Genomic DNA, 14267 nt, shown 5'->3' with positions numbered 1-14267 from the left:
GATTCTAGGGTTTCATGATCATTAGACTACCTCATTGGTTCTCATCCTTGAAGGCACTACACAAGCACCTGGAGGAGCTTTCAGGATAAAAGATTGCCCTGGCCGCATGCCCTAGGGAATCTGATAGACTCTCCATATTTAAAGTTCCCCAGGTGATTCTAGTGTGTAGCCAGGGTGACTCTTGAGGAGAGAACTCAAGACTTTTTTTCCCCATATACTTACATTTCTATCATCAAACAAACAATCTACGCTTTTTAAGGGACAAAACGGGTCAAACTGCTTATAACATTGGCCAGTTGATGGATTCCAAAGCAAATATTCATTAGTTTCTTGAGTTACTACATAAGCCACATGCCCCTGTATGAGAAAAAAGAAAGTAATTTTTGGTGGATTTTAATAATTTCTGTATATGGAAATTATACTGTGATGATTCTGATTTCTAAAACCTTTTTTAACAGAGTGTGGTGGCTTGTGCCTGTAATCCCGGCTCTTTGGGAGGCTGAGGTGGGAGGATCGCTTGAGCCCAGGAGTTTGAGACCAGCCCAGGCAACATAAGGAGACCCTGTATCTACCACACACACACACACACACAAATTAAATTTGCTGGGCACAGCGGCACACACACCTGTAGTCCCAGCTACTTGGGAGGCTAAGGTGGGAGGATCACTTGAGCCTGAGAGTCAAGGCTGCAATGAGCTGTGATAATGCCACTGCCCTATAGCTTGGGTGACAGAATGAGATCCTGTCTCAATAACAAACAAACAACAAAAATAAATAAAAGCCTTTTTGAGGGCTTTTACATTTTCTTTGAAACGAAAAAACAAGCAAGCAAACAAAAACACCAAAGCTCCAGAAATCCTCAGCCCCAGGTTAGCATGAGGATTCAGATGAAAAAACTTGTGAGCCAGTGCTGTCATGTATGGTCCTGCAAAGCGTGCCCTGATGGTAACACGGCTGTTGTTTTAACAAATCAGTGTATTACAAGGATTTCCCAACAGATAATACTGAAGTGTTTTGAGGTAGGGCACTTTTGTCTAACTCATACAAGATGCTATATGGACTATCCCTGCTTTGGTTAGAATATACTTGGAGACTGAGGGTGAACAACAGGCAGAGATAGGAAATGGAAATTGGCTTAAGGCTCTGACAAAACGAAGTAAAGTTAAAAAGCCATTAAATTAAATTTGGGAACAAGATCTGCAATTAGAAGCTAAAGGGAAAGTATGCAGGAAACCAGTCTGAGAAATAAAAAGTAGTTATTATGTTGCTATTATTTTACTCTGAATGATAAGACCTTTTGTAGTGTAATCCTATCCTAGCAAAGAATAAAATTTTTTAGGTAATAATAATAATGTTAAATAATATTTAACATTTATTGAGTATTTATATGCATCAGATACTATGCTAAGAATTGACACTAACTTTGTCACTTTCATTCACTCCAAATTCTGGCAGGAAGGGGTGACTGTTATGCCCATCTTTCATATAAAGAATCAGAGGTTAAGAGGCTTGTCAAAAGAGCCTGTGAGTGGCACTACTCCTGTTTCATGAGGAGGTAACTGAGGCTCAGAGAAGTAAACAAGGCTGAGATCATATAGTTAGTGGCACTGCTGGGTTTTTTGTCTATGTTTGTGACAGGGTCTCACTCTGTTACCCGGTTGGAGTGCAGTGGTGCCATTATAGCTTACTGCAGCCTCGACCTCCCAGGCTCAAGTGATCCTCCCTCCTCAGTCTCCTAAGTATGTGGGACTACAGGTATGTGTCACTATGCCTGGCTTGCTTATTTATTTATTTATTTATTTAGGTGGGGTCTCCCTGTGTTGTCCAGACTGGCCTTGAACTCCTGAGCTCAAGCAATCCTGCATCCTCAGCCTCCAAAGTGCTGGGATTATAGGCATGAGCCACCATGCTCAGCAATTGCTGCGTTTTAAACCTGTGTCTGTCTGTCCCCCAAACCCATATTCTTAAAACTACGCTGTGCAGCCTGCTCTCTTTGACTCCACAGACCTTGCTCTTGGTCTCTGTGCTCATCGTCTTTATAGTAAAGAGGAGGCTTTACCTTAACCACATGGCTGAGGTGAAACTGTGCAGGGCTACCTCCTGCAGTATTGGTCCACAGGTACTAACGCAAATAGTTGCCAAAATATTGTTGACTGTTTACTGCCATCTAGTGGCACTTACAACTACAGCAGGGGATCATATAGAGGGAATGAACTTCTATTAATAGTTAACAAGCTTGGCAATGAAATAATAAATGATGTCAAGAGAATATAGGGAAATAAATCATCATGACAAAAACCATAAGGCAAGACTGTAAATACTGACACTTAGCAAGATACTCATGGTAGGGGTAGAAACAGTTCAGAAATAATATCTGTCTGGTGGTACAAATGTAGAAGAAGCATATAAATTAAGCTATAAACAGTTCAGATAGGGAAACATTAATTCATGGCTCACTTCTTATAAGATTAAAACCTCAGCAATGGAGCATGAGGAGAAGTGTTTTTTATAGATCTTAAAATACACTTATTAGAAACATATGATGGGCCGGGCACGGTGGCTCATGCCTGTAATCCCAGCACTTTAGGAGACCAAGGCAGGTGGATCACCTGAGGTCAGGAGTCAAGACCAGCCTGGCCAATATGATGAAACCCTGTCTCTACTAAAATACAAAAAATTAGCCAGGTGTGGTGGCGGGCACCTGTAATCCCAGCTACTTGGGAGGCTAAGACAGAAAAATCACGTGAACCCGGGAGGCAGAGGTTGCAGTGAGACGAGATCATGCCATTGCCCTCCAGCCTGGGCAGCAAGAGTGAAACTCCATCTCAAAAAACAAAAACCATATGATGATCATGGTGGTAAGGATGGATAACAGCCACCACAACTGCATTATAACTATTACTACATTACCACCACCACCACCACCACCACCACCACCACCACCACCACCTTTATTGAGTCCAGGTGCTGCTCTCGGTCCCTTAATATGTACTAAGTAATTTAATATTCCCAGTATGATTAGCACTATTTTTAGTACTATTTTACAAAGGAGAAAAGCAAAAGGAAACATTATCCTCTTAACCATTGCTTGCCCATGAAATTCCAAATTAGTTTGTGAAGAGATGGAAACCTGGGTTTGAAGTCTTCTAAACTTGCAGCTGAAATCTGATTTCCTTTTGCTTACATTATTGCAATATGAACTCCAGCACTTACTTGTAACATAGAGGTTCCCAAGAGGACCAGTGCCTTCTTTCCAAAATACAGAAAGAAATTACAGAGAAGGATGGCATGCTCCTCCTTATTTCCAATAGCCAAACTGATGCAGCGCTAAGACAAAACAAAAGCAATAGGAACAAAAAAAGAAAAGAGCGGAAAAGTTGACTAATGCAAGCATCTAACTGATGCGGAGCACCTCTACTCACTCCAGTCCCAAACACATTTATTTTTACCAAGTTGCTAAGTTGACAGCAGAGCAGACAGCTCCAGCTTTGCTAGGGCATTAGAGGAAGAGAACATTGACTTGGAGCACTGGGGCCACCTTTATTATAGAACACTTAATGTAGATATTGTATAGAGTGACCAGACAATTTATACCCAGAATGGGATGTTTTTGTTTAGGACAAATATTAAAGTGCCCTGGGCAAGCAGGGACATATGGACTGGTATTTTGAGGAACCTTATCTGATAGGGAATCATACAGTGTTTGCAGGAAGTGATCCTTTGGGCTGTGGAACTACATCCTGTCCTGTACCAATATAGTACTCTCAACTCAAAGAAAGGAAGAAATCTGAGTTGGATGTTAGTCAGGAAAAGTGACTGAAACTTCTTCAACTCAAAGAGCTGAACAGCTGAGCAGTATGTAACAGATCAAATAGACAGTGCCCAGTAAAGCACAGCAATATAGCAGGGGAGAAAAAGGATAGCAGAAGTAGCCAACTGGTGGTCTATGACCTAGTTCTAGTCTACTGGTGTGTTTTGTTTGGCACCCAGAATGTCAAAAAAAGAGAGAACATTTTCATAGAAAACTCTGGATTTCTGGATTCTGTTGGGGAACAAAACAAAACAAAACCAACCAAACAAACAAAACTCTAGCAAAGACTTGAGTCCAAATGTTCAGATGGCAACAATCTGTTGCTGACTAGTGGCTACACCATTTAAGTGGGACATGTGGCCAGGTGCGGTGGCTCATGCTTGCAATCCCAGCACTTTGGGAGGCTGAGGTGGGCAGATCATGAGGTCAGGAGATTGAGACCATTCTGGCCAATATGGTGAAACCCCATCTCTACTAAAATACAAAAAAAAAAAAAAAAAAATTAGCTGGGCCTGGGTGCGTGCCTGTAATCCCACCTACTCAGCTGGCCTCAGGAGGCTGAGGCAGGAGAATTGCTTGAACCAGGGAGTCGGAGGTTGCAGTGAGCCGAGATCGTGCCACTGCACTCCAGCGTGGCGACAGAGCGAGACTCCATCTCAAAAAAAAAAAAAAAATGATGTGACACGTACTCTCTAGTTCAATACAGTCCCTGAGAAGGAGCTGTGGGGGCCAGGGAGGTGGGGGTAAGGGTTGGGGAGCTAGAGAGCTCATGGCAATGACTATTTACTAATCAGTATGGAAGCACTGCAATGTTTGAACAACTGATATGGCCCTATCAGTGTGCATTGGCTGAACCTGATGGTGAAGGATGGGAGTTGGGGAGGATTGTTAAGGAGGCCCTTCTGAAAGAACTGTGTGAACAGGTGAGCTAAGGGCAGAATAACAACAGTCTTCATTGTCAGGCCAAGAAGGTTCTGGATTTTATCAGAGGAGGAGGGAGAGGATGACAGTAGGGAACTAAGTTTTCCTGAGGTCCAGATGCTTTGCATGTTACTACATTTAGTCTTTTGAAAACTCCTGTATGACATGGATAAGGAAATTCAGGTCCAAAGAGGTTAACTTCTCTTAGGTCACATAGCTATGAAGCCTTTGAACTAGGAAATTGAACCAAGGTTGTTTGTTTGTTTTACTCCAAAGACTGTGTGTTAGGTGAGAGAAAATAATTCTTTTCTTGTGAAACCGAATCAGTCATACACTCATGGTTTATGACACAAATATGATTTAAGCTGAAATGGAAGAAATACTCTAAATACTCTACTTTGGGTTGCCAGACTTAGAAAAGAACTTAGAGGATACCCAGTTAGATTTGAATTTCAGATAAACAACAAATAATTTCTTACTTAAAGTTTGTCCTGAAGATCTTATGGGGCCTGTATTTTATTTGGCAATCAGACTAAAGAGGACTTTAAGTGCTAAGGAAGAGCACTGCTATACGAGCTCTTCATTCACATGGGGGTAATGGGGGAAAGCTTTTGGGAAGTGACAGCACTTGCACAAGACTTCAGGGTCTGGCCAACTCCATAGTGACAGGTCATATTGCTCTTTGGAGAATGGCATAATATTATACTCCTGGAATTCCCGTTGAGTCAAAATATTCATGAGCTACCACTTAGAATGTTGAAAAGATTTTTGGTATTCATGAATTATTTCCATAGATTGTTATGGAGCTGAAGATGATGTATAAAATTATCAAATACTTTTAAATTTCACAAGGCAAAGTAATATATAAATACATAATATTTTTAAAAGGTTTCCTTAAGAGAAATACTATACATTTTAATTATAACATGTAATTTATTACCTCTGATGTCATCCATATATCAGAACCATCATTTTCATCCGGTGTATTAGGCATAAAAGGAATCAAAGATACAAATCGAGCAATGAGGTCCTAGAATAATATTCACATTTATTGAGTGTGTACTGTATGTCCATCGCTTAGCACAATGCTTTACATGCACTGTCTCATTTAGCATATAATCTAAGCCTATAAAAGGAGACACTATTATTATTCTAGTATTAGAGAAGAGGAAATAAGCTTGGAGTAATAAAATAACTTGCCCTGGGTTCCGTGGCTAATACAATATGTGAAGTCCCTGGGAAACTGAGCCCAAGTTGGACTGACTGCACAGGGTGCATGTAACCATAATATTGTATTTATATTTATTTAGTAATTATTTAGTAATTTATTAATTATTAAAATGTTAAATATTAAAATAATATGTTTCCACATTAAACACATACTTTACAACTGTTAAAACATTTTAAGATATTAAAGAATAGCAAATGTTTTATTTGTTTTTTGGTTCAAATCTATCACAATTATTTTTGTGAATATAACTTTATTATAAGCTGCCACAGCAGGGAGATATTAGGGTAGCACAGTGTGCTTTCTCAAACAATAGAAGTTATACTATGTATTTTTCCCCTATAGTGCTGGAGACAAAGACTCAGACTAATCTAGGAAAGGAGAAAGGGGTGCAAATAAACAATGTGTTAACATAGAAAGTTCATGAACATTTTAACTGATATTCAATAGCTGTCATTTATGTGCTATTATGACCCTCTACACTGGTTACTTCATGCAAGTAATAAACAAGGTTCACAATCCTTGACAAGCAAAGGAGCTCAGATTTGTACATATTTTTTAAAAGATAAAGATAGTCTTTGAAATAGACCTGAGAGCACTATTACCTCCTTGGATATTGGGTGTCAGGACACACAGGCAGGAAGAAACCCATGATGGAAAAGCAGTGTAGCAAAAGGCAATCTAAATTAGAACTTTTGATTTTAGCTTAAAGAGTCCAGCTAAGGGAGCTTTATGACTCACAAACAGTACAAATATTCTGAGGACAGACAATTCACTAGATTGAACCCAAATACACAAAAGGTAAAAGTGATTCTTCACAGATGCCCTTTAATCACAATGAAGCTGTTAAAAATAATTATAACTTACAAATGTTGCATTAGAATTGTGAAGAAATATATCCAGAAGTTGCTGAGGTGGATTTAATGCCTTGATATATCTTGTGACTAAGAACTGTATCCCTTCATCATTAAAAACAGTAGTTATGATTCTTCGGTTGGGAAACATTGCCTTACAATTCTTTTTAAAAATCTGTGCTCTCTGCAAGACCTCTGTTTGATCTAAAAACTGGAATAAAATTTAAAGTATTTCAACATTGTACTATACTGTTCTCACAGGAAAATATCAAGAACCAATGTTTATTTTTGCCATCTTTCAAATTATTATTACTGGTTTTTAAAATAGTTTATACTTCTTTGATGGTATATATAAAAGAAATTCAATGTAAAAAACCTACCTTATCTAGTGTTGGATTACAGGTGACATACGATATTTGAGGTTCAATGGTAGCAAAAATATTTAAGAATGTACATTCTTTTAAATTCTGCTCATTAGAATCTTCTTTAGGAAATACATAAGTATTACTCCAAGTATACCCAAGCAAAACTGGTGGAATAGTTACTTGAAATGTTCCACTAATCTGAAAGAGTATATCAGCATAATGGATTATGGATTATGCATGATGAAAATGAACATCAGTCAAATATTAAGGCCCAGCGGAGTCCACTCCATCACAGAAAGCTGGCTTGCTTGTATGAATGGGCTTCCACTCATTTGTACTTGCCCAGGAATGAGCAGGTTCTCTGTGGTGATGTGTTCATAGGTACCCTGGACACCTTGGGTCCCTGCCTAATAGGTACTATGTAGAGAGGGTAGGAGTAAGAACGGAATGAAACAAGCAAGTTACGATACCAGTGATAAAGCTCTTAGAAAATCTAATGCAGGCTCAGAGAAGAAGCTAAAAGATCATGTTACATTTTGTATTGGGTCTAGAAAGAGAAAATGTATAACAGCAAGAAAGACAACCCTCAGGTCCACAGTAGGAGGAATTTGTGTGTGTGTGTGCGCGCGGGCGTGCGTGCATGTGCGTGTGTGTAAGAGGTAAATAATAATAATAATAATAATAAATACTAGCTGGGAGTGGTGGTGCACACCTGTGGTCCCAGCTACTTAGGAGGTTGAGGTGGGAGGATCACTTGGGCTTTGGAGGTTGAGGCTGCAATAAGCCATGATTGTCTCACTGCATTCCAGCCTGGGCAACACAGTGAGATGCTGTCTCAAAAGAAACATGATAGCTAATAGTTACTGAGTGCTTACTAATGTGCAAGACCCCAAGTGCTTGATATAGATCGCATCATTCAATGGAGTAGACACTGACCTTATCTCCATTTCACAAATAAGGAAACTGAGGGTCAGAGAATTGAAGTATTTGTGCAAGATCACAAAACTAATGAGTAGTGGAGCCAGGATTACAACTCAGATGTGTCCACCTTTGAGGCCCACACTCTTTCCTACCACTGTATCCTGCAGTCTGGCCTAAGACTGAGCAATGTCCACAGGGACTTACAAACATAGGAAGCCCTGTAGCTGTACCTCCAACAATGTCTATTCCTATTGCCAGTCTTTGAAACACGTGCCGTCATGACTTCATGTGATTGCACACTGTGCAGGCACCTCTACTCTCCTATGTGATATTTGTTCTTTCCCACTTCCTTACCAATAGCTTTAGTTGGCAACATGACAGCCAGGTAGTAGGAACAGAAAGTTCATTAACACTTTAATTGGTATACAATGGCAGCCATTTATGTACTATTATGACACTGTACAGTGGTGACTTCATGCAATTAATAAACAAGGCTCACAATTCTTGACAAGCAAAGGAGCTAGGATTTATATATATATTTAAATGATTATCTCTGAAATAAATCTGAGAGCAATGTTATCTCCTTGGAAATTGGGTGTCAGGACACATAGGCAGGAAGAAACCCATGATGGAAAAGCAGGGTAGTAAAAGGCAATCTAAATTAAGCCCTTATTTGCTTGACCAATTTGTTAAGCCCTTATTTGCTTGACAAATTCATCTTTAAGGACTTAATTCAGAAGTTATCGGCTATATTAAGTCTTCTTTGATCTTTCATTCTCCTCCTTAGTCTCTTCTTATCTACCAAACTCTGAACCACTCCCCTGGCATTTCCACCTGCAACCCAGGAAGAGTAAGGTACTCACTCCATACTGTATGTTCCCACGTACCTATCTCATACCTCTATTAAAGCACTACAATATTATCACATTGTACTGAAATGTTCGTTTTATTCCATAGACTGAACTCATTGAGGTAGAAAATTCATTTCTGAATTTTCACATTTCCAGTGTCTGCCACGGTGTCAGAGATGTCAAGTGCCTTGCCTACCATCACTTAGTGAAGAAGTAACAGTGAAGTCTGGGCTGGGGCTTTTCTACTTTGCTAGTCATGTAGGCATTTTCCTGCTACATAATAACCCAACAGCAGAGCCCTCTGAGGGTCTCACAGAGACTAGGTGCAAATCATAAGTCTTACCATGGTCAATAAACAGTGTTGACAAGCTGAAACTCCTGGTACCCATGATTACAAAGCAACACCACTAATCAGAATGTTTCATGAATCTGATCTTATAGAACTCTTTTATGCAAATATAAATGTTGTTTGAAGACCTAAGACTAGTTTTCCTATTCTTTGTTAGTGAGCACTCTAAAGATACTGTCCTATTCTTTGTTAGTGAACACTCTAAAGATACTGTCCTATTCTTTGTTAGTGAACACTCTGAAGAACTGTCTAGAGACAGTTCAAATCTTCAAACACTTCAGAAGCCCATAACATTCTAATACAGGATCGTCTTAACTGACCTACCAGCCTGCCAATCACAGAGTCTGATTCAAAGACAACAGAAAGTGTTTCTATTAGTGTTTCTATTAGCCAGAGATCAAAACTTAGAATAATGAGCAAAGAAGCATTTTCTCTTACCTCAGATTGTTGCAGAAGAGCAGAAAAAGGGAAGACAATGGATCCAAGCCAATTCTTTCTTATATATGAGTGAGCACTACAGCTCTTGAGACAGTGATCCTATGAAAATAAATAATTTTTTATTACTTAATATCATGTGATGAATAGTTTTACAAACTCACAGGTAAATATAAAAAGTCATTCTGTTTTTTTTAAAAAAAGAAAAGGTAAATAGAAAAGATGTGTTTTTCTTGCTTTTTAATTTCTTTGAAAGATAACTATTTAAAGCAAAAAATAATAGTCTGGGAGAAAATGATCTGTTGTGGAGTTTATGACTTGTGTAAAGTAGAATGTATGACAACACTAGCACAATGCAAGGAGGGAGAAATGGAGGCATTATATTATAGTATCCTGCTCTTACACTGTATGTGAAGTGGCACTATATTATGTACAGATAGTCTGTGGTAAATTAAAGATAATATTGTAAACCTGAGAGCAACAGTTAACAAAACAAACAATTATAGCTAATAAGCCAATAGTGGAGATAAAATGAAACATAAAACTATGCCATCAGTCCAAAAGAAGGCAGGAAAAAAGAATAAAGAATAGTTGGGATAAGCAGAAGATAAATAGGAAGATGGTACACAGCCAGGTTAATAATTACATAAAATGTAAATGGTCGTATGTTCAAAGGAAGAGATTGTCAGAGTGGATAAAAAAGCAAGACTCAACTGTATACTGTCTAGAGTAAACCCATTTTAAATATAAAGACAGAGCTTAAAAGAAAATAAAAATATATTATACAAGCACTAATTAAAAGAAAGCTGAGTCACTATATTTATAACAGACAAAACATTTAAAAACAAGAAATATAATCAGGAATAAAGAGAGATATTTTATAGTGATACAGGAATCAATTCATCAAAAAGAAATATATATGTAATATGTAATGTATATCTAACACGTATGAACCTAGAAACAGAGTTGCAAAATACAGAGCTTTTTAAAAAACATGACATCAAAAGCAAGTTGATAAATTTGACTTCATCAAAATTAAAAACCTTGCTCTTCAAAAGACACTGTTAAGAAAATAAAAAGATAAGCTACATATTGGGAGAAAATATTTGCAAATCATGTATCTGACAAAGGACTTGAATTCAAAGAACCCCCAAAATTCAATAAGAAAATAGACAAAAGACTTGAACAGACACCTCACCAAAGAGGATATATAAATGGCAAATAAATATTTACATGGAAGGGTGCCCAACACCATTAGTCATTAGGAAATGCAAATTAAAGCTACAATGAGAAACCACCATACAACTATTAGGGTGGCTAAAGTTTAAAAGTTTGACGAAGTGTTTGTAAGAAAGTGAAAGTACTGGAAGTCTCCTACATTATTGGTGGGCATAAAAAGTGGTACAAGCACTTTGGGAAACAGTTTAGCAGTTTCTTAAATATTCATTTACCATAATATCCAGCTATTTTTATTTACTAAGAGAAATGAAAGCATTTGTCTATAAAAAGACTTCATACAAATGTTCATAGCAGCTTTATTTATAATAGCCAAAAAATGAAAACTAAATGTCCATCAACAGGTGAATATATAAACAAGCAATGAAATGCATGTTTATCAATGGAATACTGCTACATAATAAAAAGAACTGTTTGATACAACTACAACATGAATGAATCTGAAAATAATTTTTCTGAGTAAAAGAAGCAAAACCAAAAAAAAAAAAAACAAAACACATACCATAGGATTCCATTTTCTATAAAATTCTAGAAAATAGAAACGATAGTGACAGAACACAAATCACTGGTTGCTGGCAGGAGGTAGACATGCCAACAGAGCAGGCGGACACTTTTGAGGGTAATGGATATGTTTATTATCTTAATTGCGATGACGGTTTCATTGGTATATACATATATCAAAACTTGTCAAATTATATACTTTAAATATGTGCAGATCATTGTATGCTAATCATTCCTCAATAACACTGTTTTCAAAATTAGAGAAAGTATTTGTAGTAGGGAGAAGCAGGGATTAGGCATAAAAGGGATTGGCATTCGCTCCCACCACCACCCCTCCCATTGGCAGCACCCTATGATCTTCTGGCCACTTATATTTTTCATTTCATCAACCAAAGGCCAGAGAATCCAGGGAAAATGAAAGAAAATAGCTGAAGTTTGAAAAAAGCTGCCAAAACCCTGATTCCTCCCTTTAGTTCATAACCACTGCTTTGGACATTAGGAGCCCTTCCAACTTTTTGTACTTAAGAAGTTACCCCATCTACTTACCAGGGAATATGAGAAGGGTCTTTTAGATCCAGAGGCTAACCAGCAACAATAGAGCTGAGCAAGATGGACTGTGCTGCTCTAGTCTAAAAGGTAATAGGCACACTTAGGTAGCTTTGTAGCAATCAAGTCCTTGGAATTCTGACAGATGTGCTCTCAACTGCATTAATCTTTCCATCCTAAGTCCCAGGGATGCTGGAGGCTTCTTAGGTCTACCTTGCCTCAGGCTATAGATTATAGCTCTATCAAAGTTCACTTTAGAATTAGTTCCCTACATAGATGGAGCTGGAGGCCATTATCCTTAGCAAACTAACACAGGAACAGAAAACCAAATACCACATGCTCTCACTTATTAAGTGGGAGCTAAATGATGAGAACACATGGACACATAGAGAGACATAACACATACTGGGTCCTATTGGAATGTGGAGGGTGGGAGGTGGGAGAGGATCAGGAAAAACAGCTAATGGACACTAGGCTTAATACCTGGGTGATGAAATAATCCGTACAACAAACCCTCGTGTCACAAGTTTACCTGTATAACAAACTTGCATGTGTGCCCCTGAACTTCAAAGTCAAATAAAAATAAAAAGTATGTAAAATTGGTTCCTTATGCATCCTCTCTGAGAAGCGATGAAAGAATTTTAAGATCAACAATATGAATTATATATGAAGCAACCTTTAAGGAATCTATTAGTGTAGTTTATCAAGTGATAAAAACAAGACTTAATATCCGGAGCTATAATGTGTATGTGGTAAGTTTGCATATCCTGGTGTAAGTTGAAGCAGGGCCAGGCACTCTGATGGTTAAATGGTGGAAGAGGTGCTGTTATGATTGGACCATCTCTTTAAATAACTCTATATAAATAAAACTCAGATATCTGTATACTTAGTCTCTCAACCCCTTGTAAATCAAAGTAACCCCTTCATCTTTGTCATGGAAGATAATTTCTTTGTGAGCAACACAGCTTGCCCAATAGGGTTCCTTATCTTGTCATCAGGATGAACACCTTTGTATGTTAATTAACAGTCACAGAGTTGGGACAGTGGCTTGATTAAATGAACCATGGAACTAAAGGCTCAAATGTACAGTATGATTTCCACAAGGTAATAAAACTGAAATTTAAAATCAAAAGTTTATACAAAAGTCTTTCAAACATTTGAAAATGCAAAGATACAATATTAGAAGACTGTTAGGCCAAGCAAGAAAATGTAATATATATATATTAATTATATGTATATAATATATATTACATATATAAAATAAACAAGTCACTAAATATAAAATACATAGTCTAAGATGTTTACAGAGATAAATTTATAGTCTCCAAATGTTTCCATTATTTATGAGAAGGCAAGAGATCAAACAAACTAGGCATTCAATACATTTGGCAAAAGTAAATACAAAAATTATAGTCCTGGGGGAATAGGGAGAAAAAATTAATATACAAGTGGAAATAAATGAATTAGAAAACCAAAAAAGTGAAAAGTAAAAACAATTTCAGTAGTTGGTTCTTTAAAGAATAGTCAAACATCTTCCAAATTAAATAATTTTTTTAATACTTGAGAGACAAGGTTGGATAAAGTTAGAAGTCAGAGGAGAGTAGATAATGGCAAGTCAAAAATTATGAGACTATTGCTGAAAATTTATATGCTAATAAATTTTAAAATCTTGAAAATAACTATTTTTTAAAAGTATTTAAACCAATATCTGAGTTTTGGGTTAGTTTAAGGTCTTTCCGTGGCTACTGGGATTTCTGTTAGACTTTCAGTTAACCTAGGTTTTAAATCTGGAGTATGCATGGGGCTTGCTCTGCCAGTTCCAAAGGCAGTTCAGCCCATCTCTTTCATGCCGAGCATTAAAAATAGGCTACGTGTCTGTGAGAGTTCCAAGTCTTCAACTTTCTGCTAATACATAACTAAAGAAAGGGAGATCTGTGGGAAGTAAGAAAACAGTTGATAGCAGGAAGAAAATATACAGGAGGGGCACAGAGGAAAAATGAAACATTTCTAGACAAAATAATGTTCAGTGATAACTTAAAACCTTCTTTCAACTGCGTAGCTATCTCGGGGCTCAGCCTAGCTCTAGTCTTTTACAAGACAATGGAATGTTTTGGCCCATAGCTCCCCTAAAACCCTGTCCATGAGAGGAGGGCAAGAATGCAAGGCCCTTTCCTTTTTTAAAGAGCATGCCAATATTGTCACAAACAAGTCTGACACCTAAAGCATGTGGATCTCATTCCAATAACAAC

At 37.6% G+C, this 14267-nt stretch overlaps 1 protein-coding gene across 1 annotated transcript in view; it reads right to left on the bottom strand.

Moving 5' to 3' along the window:
• The window catches only part of CC2D2B (coiled-coil and C2 domain containing 2B), a 114528-nt gene that overhangs the window by 14451 nt on the left and 85810 nt on the right, over positions 1–14267 (bottom strand). The window contains 6 exon segments of the mRNA XM_025397706.1: positions 223–357; positions 3214–3327; positions 5673–5762; positions 6828–7025; positions 7195–7377; positions 9739–9837. Of these exon segments, the coding sequence (XP_025253491.1) occupies positions 223–357; positions 3214–3327; positions 5673–5762; positions 6828–7025; positions 7195–7377; positions 9739–9837 (819 nt within the window).

The sequence above is a fragment of the Theropithecus gelada genome, chromosome 9 (assembly GCF_003255815.1).
Source record: "Theropithecus gelada isolate Dixy chromosome 9, Tgel_1.0, whole genome shotgun sequence".
Taxonomy (NCBI): domain Eukaryota; kingdom Metazoa; phylum Chordata; class Mammalia; order Primates; family Cercopithecidae; genus Theropithecus; species Theropithecus gelada.
The sequence above is the reverse complement of the archived record's forward strand: the minus strand, read 5'-3'. Positions and strand labels throughout refer to the sequence as shown.